The sequence below is a fragment of the Trichosurus vulpecula genome, chromosome 1 (assembly GCF_011100635.1).
Source record: "Trichosurus vulpecula isolate mTriVul1 chromosome 1, mTriVul1.pri, whole genome shotgun sequence".
Classification (NCBI taxonomy): Eukaryota; Metazoa; Chordata; class Mammalia; order Diprotodontia; family Phalangeridae; genus Trichosurus; species Trichosurus vulpecula.
This window is the reverse complement of record NC_050573.1, coordinates 22,073,649-22,089,474: the sequence shown is the minus strand read 5'-3', so window position 1 is coordinate 22,089,474 and position 15,826 is coordinate 22,073,649. Positions and strand designations below refer to the sequence as shown.

The 15,826-nt window shown below is 45.9% G+C and overlaps 1 protein-coding gene across 1 annotated transcript in view; it reads left to right on the top strand.

Moving 5' to 3' along the window:
- The window catches only part of DAO (D-amino acid oxidase), a 33,796-nt gene extending 22,260 nt beyond the window's left edge, over window positions 1–11,536 (top strand). The window contains exons 7-11 of the mRNA XM_036741018.1: window positions 2,067–2,171; window positions 3,097–3,179; window positions 5,176–5,293; window positions 6,204–6,302; window positions 10,425–11,536. Of these exons, the coding sequence (XP_036596913.1) occupies window positions 2,067–2,171; window positions 3,097–3,179; window positions 5,176–5,293; window positions 6,204–6,302; window positions 10,425–10,556 (537 nt within the window). The 3' untranslated portion in view covers window positions 10,557–11,536. The remainder of the gene's footprint in view (window positions 1–2,066; window positions 2,172–3,096; window positions 3,180–5,175; window positions 5,294–6,203; window positions 6,303–10,424) is intronic.
- Window positions 11,537–15,826: the final 4,290 nt, after the last annotated feature.

Sequence of the window (15,826 nt, the reverse complement as noted above, 5' to 3'; positions counted from 1 at the left end):
TCACACAGCCAGTAAGAGCCTGAGGCTTGATTTGAACTTAGGAAGACAAGTCTTCCTGACTGCAGACTTGGCACATAGTAGATGCTTTTATGCCATCTTGGGGCGGGAGGGGGAGAAAATTTAAAACTCAAAAGCATATGGAGGTGAATGTTGAAAACTAAAAAATGAATAAATAAAATTTAGAAGTAGAAAAAATAGTAGATGCTTTTGTTGTTCAGTTGTTTCAGTCATGTTCGACTCTTTGTGACCCCATTTGGTATTTTCTTGGCAAGGATACTGTAGTGGCTTACCATTTCCTTCTCCAGCTCATTTTACAGATGAGGGAACAGAGGCAAACAGGGTTAAGTGACTTGGCCAAGGTCACATGGTCAATAAATGTCTGAGGCTGGATTTCCTGACTCCAGATCTGGCACATAGTAGGTGCTTAATAAATACTAACGGATTAAGTGACTAACAGTTACTCTGTATATATCTTGTATTTACCTAGTTATTTGCATGGTGTCTCCCCCATTAGACTAGTTGCTCCTTGAGGACAGGCCTGTTGGACTGTTTTTGTCTTTCTTTTTATCCCCAGGCCTTGACAGGGATGTTTTGTTGGGTTGATTTTCATTCTTTTATTTCATACATTTGTATTTACAACATTATCACAAAAAGGATGATCAATAGCCTTTGGATTAAGGAAGGCCACAGAAAAGGCTTAAGTTCTTAAAAAAGGGCAAGAACAAACTGAAATGCATTAATTGGATTAAAGCATGCAAAAAATCCGTCAATGCTAAAGTTATGAAATGATGCCCATCCCAATGAAATGGTATTTTCTTCGTTTTCTGTCATAAAAGCTCCCTAGTAAATGGTTAAAATGGAATGAAAGAAATAGGGCTGATGTTTGCTTTAATTGGAACAAGAATTTTGTCTCTCTGGTCTTGTATTTTACAGCCCAGATGTGGATTTTCCTGGTTCTGTTGCTACCAGTTTAATGGATTGGTTTTCTTTCCTTAAAAATCCTGTCCCATTACTTTTAAAAAAAATCCATAAAGTAACAATATGGGTCATGTTAAGTGCAGTAGGTGCTCAATAGATGCTTGTAGTAAAAAGTATACTGGTTCTAAAGTCAGAGGACCTGAGTTCAAATCCTGATTCTGTTCCTTTTTTGTGTAACTGTAGACAATAACAACCATCATTTACACAGCGTTTACATTTTTTATTCTGAATTTAACAAACGCACACACACAATCAACCCCACCCTAAGCATTTCCATAGTAAAGCAGACCACAGAAAGAGTATTGTGTATTTAAAGTGACTTTGAGGCAGCTAGATGGCATGAGAGATGGTGTGCCATGCCTGGGGTCAGGAAGACCTAAGCTCAAATCTAGCTTCAGACACTTACTAGCTGTGTGAACCTGGCCAGATCATTTTGCCTTTCAGCCTCAGTTTCCTCATTTGCAAAGTGGGGACACTAATAGAACCTCCCTCACAAGTATTTGGCAAACCTTAAAGTGCTGTAGAAATTGGTTATTATTTTGTTATTGTGATCATCTTACAGGTAAGGAAACTTTGACTCCTACGCTAAGGGGCTCGCTCACATGGAGAGAGGATTTGTGGATTATTTTGTTTATCATTAAACACACAGAAACTTGTGTTTAGGTGCTGGTTCTTTTATCTCAGTTCAACTTGGTTCAATCCAATAAGCATCTATTAAGTGCCTACTGTGTGCCAGGCACAGAGGATATAAAGAAAACAGTCCCTGCCTTCAAAGAGCTTATAGTCAACTGGTATTGCTAAATCTAGTGATTAATCACAATATTAAATTATTCAGAATTATTTTTTAAAGGATGTTAGAGCATCAGATCCAGTCCCTGGGAATGCCCCTTTCCCAGTCCCGGGCGAACCTTGATGGGGGTGGGGGTGGAAACCACAAGAGAAGGGCCTGGACTGGGTCCTTCTTCTCTGCTCCTGGCCCCACTGGGGTTTCTGGGCTCCCCAGAGAGGGATGCCTAGGAGCACTTGGCAAAGGAGGCTGTGCTCAGCTGCCCTCTCCTCCCCGCTCCGCATGTGCCATTTGTCCCCAGGTGGCGAGAGAAGGGGCAGACGTCATCATCAATTGCACTGGGGTGTGGGCCGGGGAACTTCAAGCCGACCCCTTGCTGCAGCCTGGACGAGGACAGATCCTCAAGGTGGGTCCGGCGGCCCTGGTGTTGGGGGCAGTGGTGGTGGAGGAGACATCCTTGACTAGGCTTGGGGAGGTTAGATCGGCCTCTGAGGGCTTCAGTGGAAAGTCTTTCAAACAGGATGCTGAAGGTGTTCAGAGAAAGGGCTGTCTCAGGAAGGAGGGTTAGCGCAAGCTGGCTGGCACCTCAGGGTTCTGGCCTCAGGAAACCTAGCCAAGGCTAGGGGTGTGCAGGGTGGGCAGCTACCTGGGGTTTGCACTATTCCATGCGAGTGCAAGAAGGGGCCCTTCCAAAGGTGATTTTTTAAAAATGAATATCTATAGTTTTAGGGTCAGAAAATCCCATTTCTTAGGACACAGACACGTATATTTTGTGACAAGCTGTGACATGAGAGGAAGGCAGATTGGTGGAGTGGAGAGCTCTGCCATTTACAAGCTGTCAGGTCACTTCTCTGAACCTCAGTCTCCTTTTCTGAAAAAAATTACCTATCTCTCTGAGTTGTCATAAGGAAAGCCCCTTGGAAACTTCACAACCTTACAGAAATAGGAGGTAGGATTATGGTGAAGGCTCTGGTGAGAAGTCACACCCTGCTAGGTAGAGTGGGGAGGGGTTTGGGAAGTTTTCATCCTTGCTAAGGACATGCTAATAACTTTTTCTGTCCCTGCCGTAGTTATCCATCTAGGGAGGCCTAGAGCGAGTCTGGCACTGTCAGTGCTAGGGATAGGATGTTCCCAGGGGAAGCCAGGGAAGCCAGGCCTTCCAGAGCATGCAGCCAGTGTGAGCTTCCCCATAAACTGGGAGCCTGGGGGGAGCTTAGGGCACTGGACACCAAGGAATGTAGTCCTACCAGAAGCCCAAGAATGGAGTCTGTGGTCATGGCGTGGGGGTGGGGCGTGGCCATCCACACATCTCTTTCTTCTGCTCCGTCCAGGTCTTTGCCCCTTGGGTGAAGCACTTCATTGTGGCTCATGACCCAGATGCTGGAATGTACAAGGCCCCATATATCATCCCAGGGTAAGGTGCCAACTTGGGGGTGGGAGTAGGGCAAGGGAGTCCTTCATACCCTTTTGTGGTGGGGCTACCCTATGAACTGTCCTCAGAGGCTGGGAACCTTGGTCCAGCTGGATACTACCTACTCTCCTCTCAGACACACACAGTCAGAGGGGGAAGGGGCTTCATTTGGTCTCATGTGAACGTGAATAAAAATCCCTTCTACCATTTCTCTACAGCCTCTGCATACTGACCTCCAGTGGAGGAGCCCATTCCACAGCTCTCCTTGTTAGGAAATCTTTTCTTGACATCAAGCTTAAAGTTTCCTTTTGATGATTTTCATCCATTGCTCCTAATTCCGCCCTCTGGGGACAAGTAGAATTGGCGAGAAAGGCCCAGCCAACCAGACTCTGGTAACATGGGCAGATTGAACAATGAGCAAATCCATTCCTTTTGGTTTATAGCAATGGAAGCAATGGTGATGGTGACAGTGATAGTCATGGTGGTGGTGGGGATGATGGTATTGGTGATGGTGATGGTGGTGGTAGAGGTGATGATGGTGGCATTGGTAGTGATGTAGGTGTTGGTGGTAAAAGTGATAGTTATAGTCATGGTACAGGTGATGATGACAGTATTAATAGTGACGGTAATAATCATGGAGGTAGTGATGTTGATGTTGGTATTGGTGGTGATGGTAATAGTTTGGTCATGGTGGTGGCATTGGTAGTGTTGTAGATGTTGGTGGTAAAAGTGATAGTTATAGTCATGGTGTTGGTAATGATGACAGTATTGGTGTTGATGGTACTAGTCATGGTGGTAGTGATGGTGGTGATGGAGGTGATGGTGATGGTGGTGGTGGAGATGATAGTCATGATGGTGGGGACAGTGATAATCATGGTCATGGTGGTAGAGACAATAACTGTGTTGATGGTGTTAGTGACGATGTTGGTGGAGACGGTGGTCATGGTGGTGGTGGAAAGATGAAAGCGGTGATGGTCCCAGTGATGATGATGATGATGATGATGATGATGGATATGCAAGGCCCCAGCTGTTCCATCTCCAGCCCGCATTTCCAGCTAGATCTCTACTCCTCCCTTCCATATACTCGATACTTCAGTCAGGCTACTGTGCTCACTGTTCCATACTTATGCACCTCTCTTTCTCACCTCACACTGCTTATTATAGCTGGGACATTCTGCTCACTCTCTGCCCATTAAATTCTTGCCATAATTTGGAACCCATGTGGATACTCATCATAAATTTTTATTTTAATAAACGATAATTAATATTTTTTTCACTCCATGGACTACTCTTTTCCATTATGGAAAGGCTTCTTCAACCTGAGTGAAAACATGGTACCAGACAGGGGTGTGCTGATAAATGTTTAGCAACCAGCTCTCCAGGAAAAAATGTATGCATGATACACTTTGAAGTTTAATCTGCCTTAGGACCATTTTCCTCTTCTTAAGTCCTATAATCAATGACAACAATCAATCGAGCCCTGATTGGCGTCACTCGATGATTTCCTCAGTGTGAATACTTGTGCCGAAAATTTAACAATCAGCCCTTGTGAGCCAGTTTGAGCTGGTTCCGGCCTAGCCCTGGTGCCAATCCCCCAAAGTGTCTCCTCTCTGAGGGCAGATCATGCTCTCTTTTCTTAACACGGATTTTGACCTTGTAGACAGTCTTCAAGGAAAGGACTTTGTTTACATGGTGAGAAGTAGGAGTATTCTATTTATCTCCATGTGTCCTGTCTTCCTACTACAAAGACCATGAGTTCTTGCAGGCAGGAAATATGTCTCATCTAGCCATCCTGTCTGTTCCAGAGCCCAGCAAAGTGCTCTTCACACAGTAAATACTTAGCAAATAGAATATTTAGCGAATAGAATACCAGTTCAAATAGTGGTGATGAGGCTGATGGAGATAATGAAGTCTTTGTTGGTGGGAGAGATGATGGGAGCAGGGAATTGGGAGCTCAGAGCCCAGCATTCCACTTCCATCTTCCTCCCTCCTGACCCAGGAGCCAGACAGTCACCCTGGGTGGCATCTTTCAATTGGGGAACTGGAATGAGAAGAATGATTCCCAGGACCACAATACCATTTGGGAAGGCTGCTGCCGCTTGGAGCCCACACTTCGGGTAAGGCAGGACCAATGGTCCTTCCCCCTCCTATTTTGATGTCCTAGCCCTGGGGCCCCTGAAGCCACAGGAAGGCACCAAAACTTGGATAAATTGGGTGAATTTTCATGGGGATGAGAAAGGAGCTGATTTTCATCAAGCTGGGAATATACCTACAATGCATGTGCAGTGCTAAGGGTTATTATCAGGAATTTTTTTGCAACTAGAATGAGGTGGGGATAGTTTGGGGTAGTGGCAGAAGGTACTTGCCATTTACTAACTGTGTGATCTTGGGCAAGTAATTTTCCCTCCAGGAGACTCAGTTTCATTGCCTGTAAAAATGAGCGATTGTAGGGAGCTTTCCTGGGGCATGGCCACCAGGGAGAGGAAGCATATCTGGAACTCAGTGAGGGTTCTACTCTGCTGAAAAACTGACCTCTGTTGGGGGTAGATGTGGGAAGGAGTCAGCTGAATGTGGCCTTCAGAGGGAAGAAGCATCCTCCAAGATTGGCACCTTCTAAATTTCAGCACCTGGGGAAAAGACCCCGTTGCTCCACCCTAGTTATAAATGTGGTCATGACCAAGAGCTGCCATCTAGTGAGGTCCCCTATTCTAGGGGATATCTCAATCCTCTTCCCATGAGCCTACTAGCGAATCCTATTCCTCCACACTGATGCCCCTTCCCCAGGGGTATTTCTATTCTCAGTGCCAACTACTCATCCACAGTCTCTCATCATGGAACTGAAAAGAATCTTAGAGACCATCAAGTTAAATCCTTTAAATTTATAAAAAGGGAAACTGAGTCTCAGAGCTGGTCAATTACTTGCCCAAAATTAAATAGGAATAAACAAGTGACAACACACATTTCCTTTCCCCCAAACAACAACAAAATATGGAAAAAAACCCAAGTTATTGAAGCTTTTCATTTCAGGATGCAGACATCATCAGTACATGGAGTGGTTTCCGGCCAGTCCGATCCCAAGTCCGATTGGAGAGAGAGAAGCTATCACGTGGGCCCTTTGAGGCAGAGGTATGGTCTCCTGAGACCAGAAGATTAATATGCCACTTGTCACCCCTACTACTTTTCCTTTCAAAGGACTTTTCAACCCCATTCCTGGGAGGTAGGAAGGGAATAGGGTGACTCTTCAGTTGGGGAAATCAAGGCCCCAGGAAATAACAAAATGGGGGTGTAAGGGGTGGTGAACAAAGGGATCCTTCAGGTATTCTTTTAAAGAAAAAAAGTGAAATAAGTTTTATTCATGTCTTTTTTTATATCACCATAGTTTTCCCCAGTACACATCTCCCTCCTTCTCCCAGAGAGCCATCCCATGTAACAAATAGTATTCTTTTAAATAAAAAAAAGAAAGAGAAAGAAGAGGAAAAAATCAGCAAACTGATAAATATATTGAAAAAGTCTGAAAATATGTGCAATGAGCAACACCTATGGATCTCCCACTCCTGCAAAGGCGTGTAGTAGGGCAGCAGGAGATAGAGCCTAGAGTTTGGAAGACTTAAGTTCAAATGCTGCTTTAGATACTTCCTGGTTGTGTGACAAGTCACGTCACTGCTGTCTGACTCAGTTTCCTCAACTGAAATAGGAATCATAATAGCACCTACCTCCCAGGGTTGTCGTGATAATCAAAGATAAGATATTTGTAAAGTGTTTAGCATGGTGCCTGGTGCATAATGGGGCTATACAAATGCTTGTTCTCTTCGTGATTTAATTTTGCAATGCATTCACGTACCACAATTAACCATCTTCTAGGCAACATGCATCTACTTTGTTTCCAATGCTTTGTTATCACAAAAAATACTATCCTAAACATTTTGATGAATATGGAATCTTGCTTCTTAGCAATGGCCTCCATGTTATAGAGGCCCAGTAATGGAGTCTCTGGGTCAAAAGTTATGGACATTTTGGTTACTTGTCTGCAAAATTCCAAATTGTGTTCCAGAATGATTAGACCAATTCACAGCTCCACCAACAATGTACTAGTTGCTTATCTTCCTACAACCTCACTAATATTGACTGTTGCCATCTTTTGACACCTTTGTCAATTTGCAGAGTGTGAGGTGAAACATCAGGGTTGTTTTGATTGACATGGTTTTTATTACAAGTGATTTCAAACGGTTCTTTCACATGGTTGCGAATACTTTGTAGTTCTTTTGAGAATTCTTTGCTCATATCCTTTGCTTATCTATTGGCGGATGGTCCCTGAAAATTTTTGAGTCTGTGGAAGATCTAAATTTCTGAACCAGCTGCATTGATGCCTGAGCCCTACTCCACACCAATTTGCTTTGGCCTTAGTCAAAGCTTAGACAGGAAAAAGAACACTGGCTTGGGAAGTGAAGAGCTGGGTTCTAATCCCATCTCTCTTATCTACTACTTGTATGACTTGGGTAACTCAGTGGTCCTGAGACTCAGTTTCTTCAACTGCAAACAGAAGCAGGGCTGGACTAGATGACCTCTAGGTTCCATTCAGTTTGAGAGCCATGGGCTTTGAGAGGCGCTGTGGTATAGGGGGTGACTGGATTATTGTATCAGGAAGACCTAGCTTCCCTTCCCATCTTGGCCACGTTAATGCCTGGAGAGTCTGGGGCAAGGTACTTCCTCATCCACAAATGGAAGGATTTAGCTGAGGTCCCTTTTGACTCCATATTTAGAAGCCTAAAAATTAATAACTGACATTTCCACAGCCCCTTGAAGTTTGCCCAGAGCTTCACATCCACGATCTCCTTTGAGCCTCACAATAGCCAACAGTAGGTATTACGGGTATCATTATTACCATTTACAGATGAGGAAACTAAGGCTCAGATAAGCTAAGCGACTTGTCCAAAGTCACACAGGTAGGCAAGGAGCAGAGCTGGGATTCTGAACCAAAGTCTTCTCCACTCCAAATTCCAGGCTCTTTCCATCTTGGGGGAATGGATTTATTTCCTTTTGCAAATCAGAGATAATGGAAGGAAGTCTTTGATGGGCAAGTAGAAAGGCCACAGGGGACCTTTGGAGTCATAGGACTGTAGATTGTGAACTGCAAAGGACCTCAAAGTTCCCCTCATTTTACAGATGAGGAATTTGAGTCCCAGAGATAATGTCTCATATAGGCAGTAAGTGGCAGAGGGAGGATTTGAACCCAGGACCTCTGACACCAAACCCAGAGCTCTTTCCCACTGCACCATACTACTCAGGGAAAGCATGGATTCTTTGGGCAACTGCCTTCAGGGATGAAGGAGATTCCGGTGCAGGGTGGGAGGTAGGTCCAGATGGGTCCCTCTCAGTCAAAGGGGCTAAGATTTGGGTGTCTGGGATTTTGTATCTGTAGAGGGAAGCCACTGGTCAATAGACAAAGTGACTTTTTTTGGGGGGGGCACTCAGTTTGAATTTCTTTTGTGCTTCGAGAGGACCTGTCCTGACCAATCGAACCTAGTCCCCTGGGCCCAGGTTCACGCATGGTATTTCACTCATTACTCTTCTACCTTTGTCCTGCCCTCTTCCTGTTTTAATACCAGATGGGACCATCGGTCCCCCCAGAGAGACATTGTACTGTAGTACCTGTTACCAGATCTGGCGCATTGATACCCACTATCCTCAGCACCGCTGACTGACAGCACTTGAAAGCAGAAAGTTCTAGGTTCAAATCTTGTCACGCATGCTTACTGGCTGTGTGACTCTGGGAAAGGCATTGAACCTTTGCCGGCCTCAATTTCTTCCTCTGTAAGATGGGGGAGCTGGACTCAAACTCTAAGGTCCCTTCTGGCTCTAAATCTCTGATCTTGCTATCATGGATTTTTGAGTTGGAAGAGACCTGAAGATCATGGAGTCTTGAGGCTCATAGAGAGGGGGAGAACGACTTGTCCGAGGTCAAGTAAGTGAAAGTGTTGGGATGGCTCAGAGAGCTTCCATTCCAGATGAGAGTTTGGCCCTGCCCGTGGTCTCCAGGCAGATGCTCAGGCCGGGGGCAGGGGGGGGGCGGGAGAGGGAGGAGGGGGAGCGATAATGGAACTTGACCAGAGCAGTGTAATTTGATTTTTTAAATAGGAACAAAAAAAGTAGTTGAAAGAAAAGATGATAAATGAAATGAAAACGGGGCCCTGTGGAGTGTGACTGAATTGAGTTGAAAACCTGTTCCTGTTTTAGCCTGGAGATGACCCTGAGTCATGGTGCTTGGAAAGGCACCAGAATCCCAAAGAAGGCTGAGCGAAATCAGGATTAATTTAGGGAGAGATGATCCACTCCCTGCTCCTCCCCCAGCTCCCTCCCCCCACCCCATCCATCAAACATGACTGGTTACAGGACACTCAGAGCTGAGGTATGAAGTGGGGTAGTGGTGCCCAGAAATGGACATGCCAACGATGTCCCCAGGGCAGGAGAGAGTTGTGAGTTGGGCTGAATTAGAGAAGATCCCAGACCCAGGAGCTCACCTGCCCTCCTCTGTGGTTGAGCCTAGAGGTTAAACAACCTGCCCAAAGTCAGTCAGTATGAGTCAAAGGAAGACTTGAACCCACATTTTCTTGGCTTCAAAAGCAGCTCTCTAACCACTGGAGCATACAGAATGTCAAAATTGAAAGGGCAAGAGGTGGAAGGAACTTTAGAATAGGGAATGTCAGAGCTAGGATGGGCCTTGGAACAGATGTCAGGGCTGGGAAGGGCCTTAGAACAGGGGATGTCAGAGCTGGGAGGGGCCTGAGAACATGGAATGTCAGGGATGGGAGGGGCCTGAGAACAGGGGATGGCAGAGCTTGGAGGGGCCTGAGAACAGGGAATGTCAGAGCAGGGAGGAGTCTTAGGAGAGGGGATTTGAGAGCTGGGAGGGGCCTTAGAACAGGGGATGTCAGGTCTGGGAGAGGCCTTAGAAGAGGGGATGTCAGGGCTGGGAAGGTGTTTAGAACATAGACTATCAAAGCTGGTTTAAAGTGTTTTCACTCAATAGCACTGTATGGAAGGTTGCACAAATACAAGTTATGACTATCCCCATTTCACGGATAAGGCAACTGAGGCTCAGAGAGAATCTGGGACTTTCCAGGGTTAGTCACCCCATTGTAAATGGAACTCTCCAACGTACTGATCTCTAGGGGCCACAGAAGAGTTTTCTCTCCTCTTCCGCTACTTCCCAGTGGCCGGCTCAGTGACCATGTCTCTCGGCTCTTTCAGATCATTCATAACTATGGCCACGGTGGTTATGGGCTCACCATCCATTGGGGCTGTGCACTCGAGGCTGCCAAGCTCTTTGGGCGAATCCTAGAAGAAAGGAAGCTGCCCAGCATTCCTCCGTCCCACCTCTGAAGGCGCCTGGATCTCAGCCTCCAAAGCCAGTCACCCGCCATCATTCCGACCCCCTCCCCTTGATTCAGTTAATCAACCTGTGGATTCAGAAGACTTTCTCCCACCCCCTGCCTTATCTCCAGCCCTTTGTGTCAAGAAGCCTAAACCTGGGAGAAAAATGAGGAAAGAAGAGGGTTCTCCTGTGAGACAGAATACATAGCCCTAGAATTCCATGGCTCACCAGGCTCAGCCCTGAAGATAAGGCTTCTCTTGTGGATGTTGGGAAGGGCAGAATGAGGCCTGGCTGGCTGCCTGCCAAAAGATTTCATGGGTGAGGAGAGTGTGCAAAGGCAATCTAGTCCAACCCCTCCTCATTTTACAGATAAGAAAACTGAGGCCAGAGAGGTGAAGGTGACTGTTCAAGGTCATACTAATAGTGTCAGATATGGGACTGACCCTCAGAATCACAGGATGTTAGAGCCACAAGGGAGCCTAGAGACCACCTTGTGCAATGCTCCCATTTTAGAGGTGAGGAGGCTGAGGCCCTCTGAGCCTATAGAGGGAAGCTGACTTGCCGAAGGTCACAAAGCTAGTTCTAGAATGCTAATGTCTTCACTCCTAGGTTAGGGCACTTATTACTGGACCCCAGCACACTGGGCTGGTGGGAGGGCAGATCCAGAAGTCCCAAGCTCTAAAGAATTGGGAGAGCAGAGAAGTGGAGAGACTCGAGCCAGCAGCAGAGAAGGACCATCCCATGCCCTGGATTTCTGGGGTGCTGAGGCAGCCAACCCAGCATCCCTCCTAACTCTCCCCTGGTCCTCACTCCCACCCCTGGGAATATTACTCCACATGGAAATCCTTTAGCAAGAAAAAAACTGACTCACTAAATAGCCTCCTTATTTGAGAATCAGGAATTAATGTCTTCTGGCCTTACACCACTGGGGATGACAAATGGGATCCTGAGTGTTTAACCAAAAAATAAACATAAGAAATGATCCCTTTCCTGGACCAAAAGACACTGCCCATTACGGGGCCTCTGAGCTGCCTTGCAGAGAGAAGGGAGCATCTGAGGATAAGGGGCTCCCTGGGCCAGCAACTTCCAGCCATCACTAATCCCCAGTCCCTGCTGCTAACAACTGGGATGTAATTGGCTTCCCTCATACAATCATAGACTATCAGAGCTGGGAGGGGCCTGGGGACAGGGGATGTCAGAACTGGGAGGGCCCTAAGAACAGAGAAGGTCAGGGCTGGGAGGGGCCTTAGAATAGTGAAGGTCAGAGCTGGGAGGGCCCTTAGAACAGGGGATGGCAGAGTTGGGAGGGGCCTCAGAACAGGGGATTTCAGGGCTGGGAGGTGTCTTAGAATAGGGAATGTAAGCTTCTGGGCCTCAGTTTCTTCATCTGCAAAATAAGGATGTTGGACTAGATATCTTTTAAGGTCCTTGAAGGTCTAAATCCAATGATCTTGATGTTCAAGCTTAGACTTAACTTGGAACATAAATCATTAAATCTGTAAAGGGCCTTAGAGATTATCTCCTCCAATCCCCTCATTTTACAGATGGGGACACGGAGTCCCAGGAAGTGAGTGCTGCTCAAGGTCACAGGGCTGGTCAATGATGGGGGACCTAGAACTCCAGGCCAGTTGTTCTGACCCGAGTCTGGGCACCTGTCCCCTGCACCCTCAGACTTTCATTTCTTCCTTCTTCTCCCTACTGCCCTCCTAGTCTTAGCCCCTGACCCCATTCCGCTCAATCCACAGGTCCTATGGGAGAGATCTGCCCTGTCCTGCCCTTGGGCTGCACATTCTTAATGGCCTCTCACAGGAACAGTTCTTGTATGAGCTGATAAAACACCCATGAAGAACCAAGTCTGCCCACTGTGGGGTAGCCACAGGGCACAGACCACAGAAGTCAGCACAAGGCACCTGGATGAACCACATTCTGGTATTTAGAGGAGGGAAGACTATGACAGCTCAACGTTTTAAAAAAAAAGATTAATTTTTCTTTTATCAAGATCTGATATGTGGGGGAAGGGAAATCTGAACTAGCTAACTAGCTAGGCTTTAACAGGAAACCCTCATGAATGGGGACCCCAAGGTCCAAAGACAGGGAGGATTCCATCTGGACACATACCCATTTGGGACCTTTCTGTAAGCTCTGAGTTCAGGCTATGGAATCATTTCTCAAAGCCTAGTTTGAAACCTCCCTTCCCTTTGGCTTTTCATAAAACACAGTGTGTAAAGGGTTATAAGACTAAGAGCTGGAAGGGACTTTGTTGAATCATCCAGTCTAATTACTCCCCTTCCCCTCTTATTTTACAGGTAGGGAAACTGAGGCCCATAGAGGTTAAGTGACTTGCCCAAAGTCACACAGGTAGTCAATGTCAAAATCAGGATTTGCATCCACATCCTTTGTTTCTCACTCCAGTGTTCGATACCACAAGTTATTCTGCTTTCCGATTTATTCCCCAAAAGTTGAGTTTCACAATCAGTCAGCTTCTCTGTGAAATCTTTCTGCTGCTGCTGCCTTTTATGAATAACGTGAACCAAGAGGGAGTCTTCCTTTCCTCAAACAAAGCTCTGTTCCATTATGAAACATTGTTTTAAAATTTTCAATCTATATTTACTTCAAAGTTAAGGCCTGAGATGACAGGCAAGATCCCAAAAGATCTTGTCCTGCTGGAGCTCTGGGCTGAATCTAAAAAGATGAAATTCAACAAGGATCCATTTAAAGTCTTAAACTTGGGTTAAAAAAATCAACTCATAGAAGGAGCCTTGGTTAAGCAACAGTTTATCTGAAAAGGAACTGGGGGTATTAGAGGACCACAAGTTCACTACGGGTTTGCAAAGTAATAATGGCAGCCCCCAAAAAGCTATTGGGATTCTGGCTGGCATTGAGGGAGGTATCACTGACAGGAACAAGAAGGTGACAGGCTGGCTGTCCTGGGCTCTCTTCAGACTACAGCTGGGAAATTATATTTAGTTCTGGGTGCCACAGTTTAAGAAGGGTCTTTATAAGCCAGAGAATGTCTAGAGAAGGGCAATCAGGAAAGGAAGGAGAGAAGGAAAGGAAGGAGAGAAGGAAGGAAAGGGGAAGAGGAAAGGAAGGAAGGAGAGAGGAAAGTAATGGGAGAGGGAAGGAAGGGAGAGAAGAAAAGGGGAAAGAAGAAAGAGAAAGAAGAAAGGAAGGAGTGAGGGAAGAAGGAAGGAAGAAGGGAGGGAAGGAAGGAGAGAAAGCAGGAATAAGAGAGGGAAGGAAGGGAAGAAGGAAAGAAGGAAGGAGAGAGGGAAAGGAAAGGGAAGGGAAGGAAGGGAGAAAAAAGGAAGGAAGGATTTATTAAGCACCTACTATGTGTGAGGCACTATGCTAAGCGCTTTACACATATCTTATTTCAGGCTGAAGGGTGTTGAGTGCACAGCATGAAGTCAGTTGAAGGATCTGGGTACGTTTAGCCTGAAGAAAAGACTGGGGAGAAGGGAGGCATGGTATCTGTCTTCAGCTATCTGAAAAGTTGTTAAATAGGAAATCAGACTTGTTCTGCTAGGCCCAGAGGGCAGAACCAGGAACAATGGCATGCTTGGTATCAGGAAAAACTTCCTAACTCTTGGAGCTGTCCAAAGGAGGAAGGGGCCGCTACTAGAACTGGTGGGTTCCCTCTAGGATTGTGCTGGGAAATATTTAACAACTGGCTGGGGGAGTGGGGTGCAGCGGCAGGGAGAGGGAGATGGGGTGGGAGGAGGGAGTGGTAAGAGATGAATGCCCTACATACACCATACACGTGTTTAAGTTTAATTTGAATTCCTCACATTTTCTCCAACACCTTCGTGAGACAATCAATGAAACAATAAATCAAACCCTGATTTGCAGCATTTGACAAGATGATTTCCAAGATGTAAATGCTCACACCAAAAACCCAGGTCTCCGCCAGCTGGCTCCTGCATGCTCCTGTCTGGTTCTCTCTTAATAGAGGTCTTCAAGTAGAGGACGGATGGCTCCTTGTCAAGAATATTGTAACGGGGATTCCTTTTGGATAAGGGTTTCACTGGAATACCCACCAAGGACTCTTCCAACTCTTAAATTCTGGGATTCTGGGATTTCCTACTAGTTTGTCATCTATTTGCCTTGCCTTGGAAGGTAGCTGCATTTTAAAAAAGACGTTGATAACCCAGAGTGTGCTTGGAGGAGGACAGCCAGGATGGTAAGAGACCTGGAGACCATGCCGCGGGTCGAAGGAACTGAGTATGTTTAATCTGGACAAACAGTAAATTATTAGGGGCTGTGGGAGTGACACGGTGGCTGTCTTCAGGTACCTGAAGGACTGTGTCATTGAAGAAGAACTGGTCTTCTTCTACTTGGTCCCAGAGGATAGAACCAAAAAAAATGAATAGAAATTGATAAGAGAAAAATGGGAGTCTTGAATAAGGCTTGGCTGGTAGTGGGTTCTTTCTCACTGGAGGTGTCCAAGCACAGGCTGGACAGATACTTACAGGGGATTCTGTAGAGAAGAATATTGTTCAAGTATGGTTGGATGGATGGTCCCTGAAGTTATTCAGATGCCCAACTGAGATTTCATGATTCACATAGTTACAACTGGCATTGTGGTAGGGCTTTTATGTTTACAAAGTCACTTAACCCTGTTTGCCTCAGTTTCCTTATCTGTAAAATGAGCTGGAGGAGGAAATGGCAAACCACTCCAGTATCTTTGCCAAGAGAACCCCAAAGAAGTGAGCATGACTGCACAACGACAATTACAAATATCTCCTCATTTGAGCCTCGCAATAACTCTGAGAGAGGGTTATTATTATCATCTCCAGAATTCAATGGCTCTGGAGGAGAGAGTGAAACTGACAACTTTGCACAGCTCTGCTTCACTCAAACCCAATTCATGCTCACAATCACACTTGTGCTGTCATGGGTACTCTTTGAGAATGAAGGACAAATAACAACAGATGAGGAAACCGACTTAGGCAGTGACTTGCCCAGGGTCACTAGGAATTCCAAGGCTGGATTTGAACTCAGGTCTTCCTGACTCCAGGTCCAGCACTCTATCCACTGTGCCACCTCTGGCATCTAGAGCCAATGTTGGTTGACACTATTTACACTTTTTCAGCTTAAAACCATGGGTAGCTGTGGAATAACGAAAAAGATGGCTGTGAAGTCAGATGAGCCAGGCTCTGCCACTTACTACCTGTATGACTGGACAAAGCCTTTCCCCTCTCCCATCCTGTTTCCTTCTCTGTAAAATAAGGAGGTAGCAATAGATGAGGCCATTCTATCCTCTGGACTTTGTAAG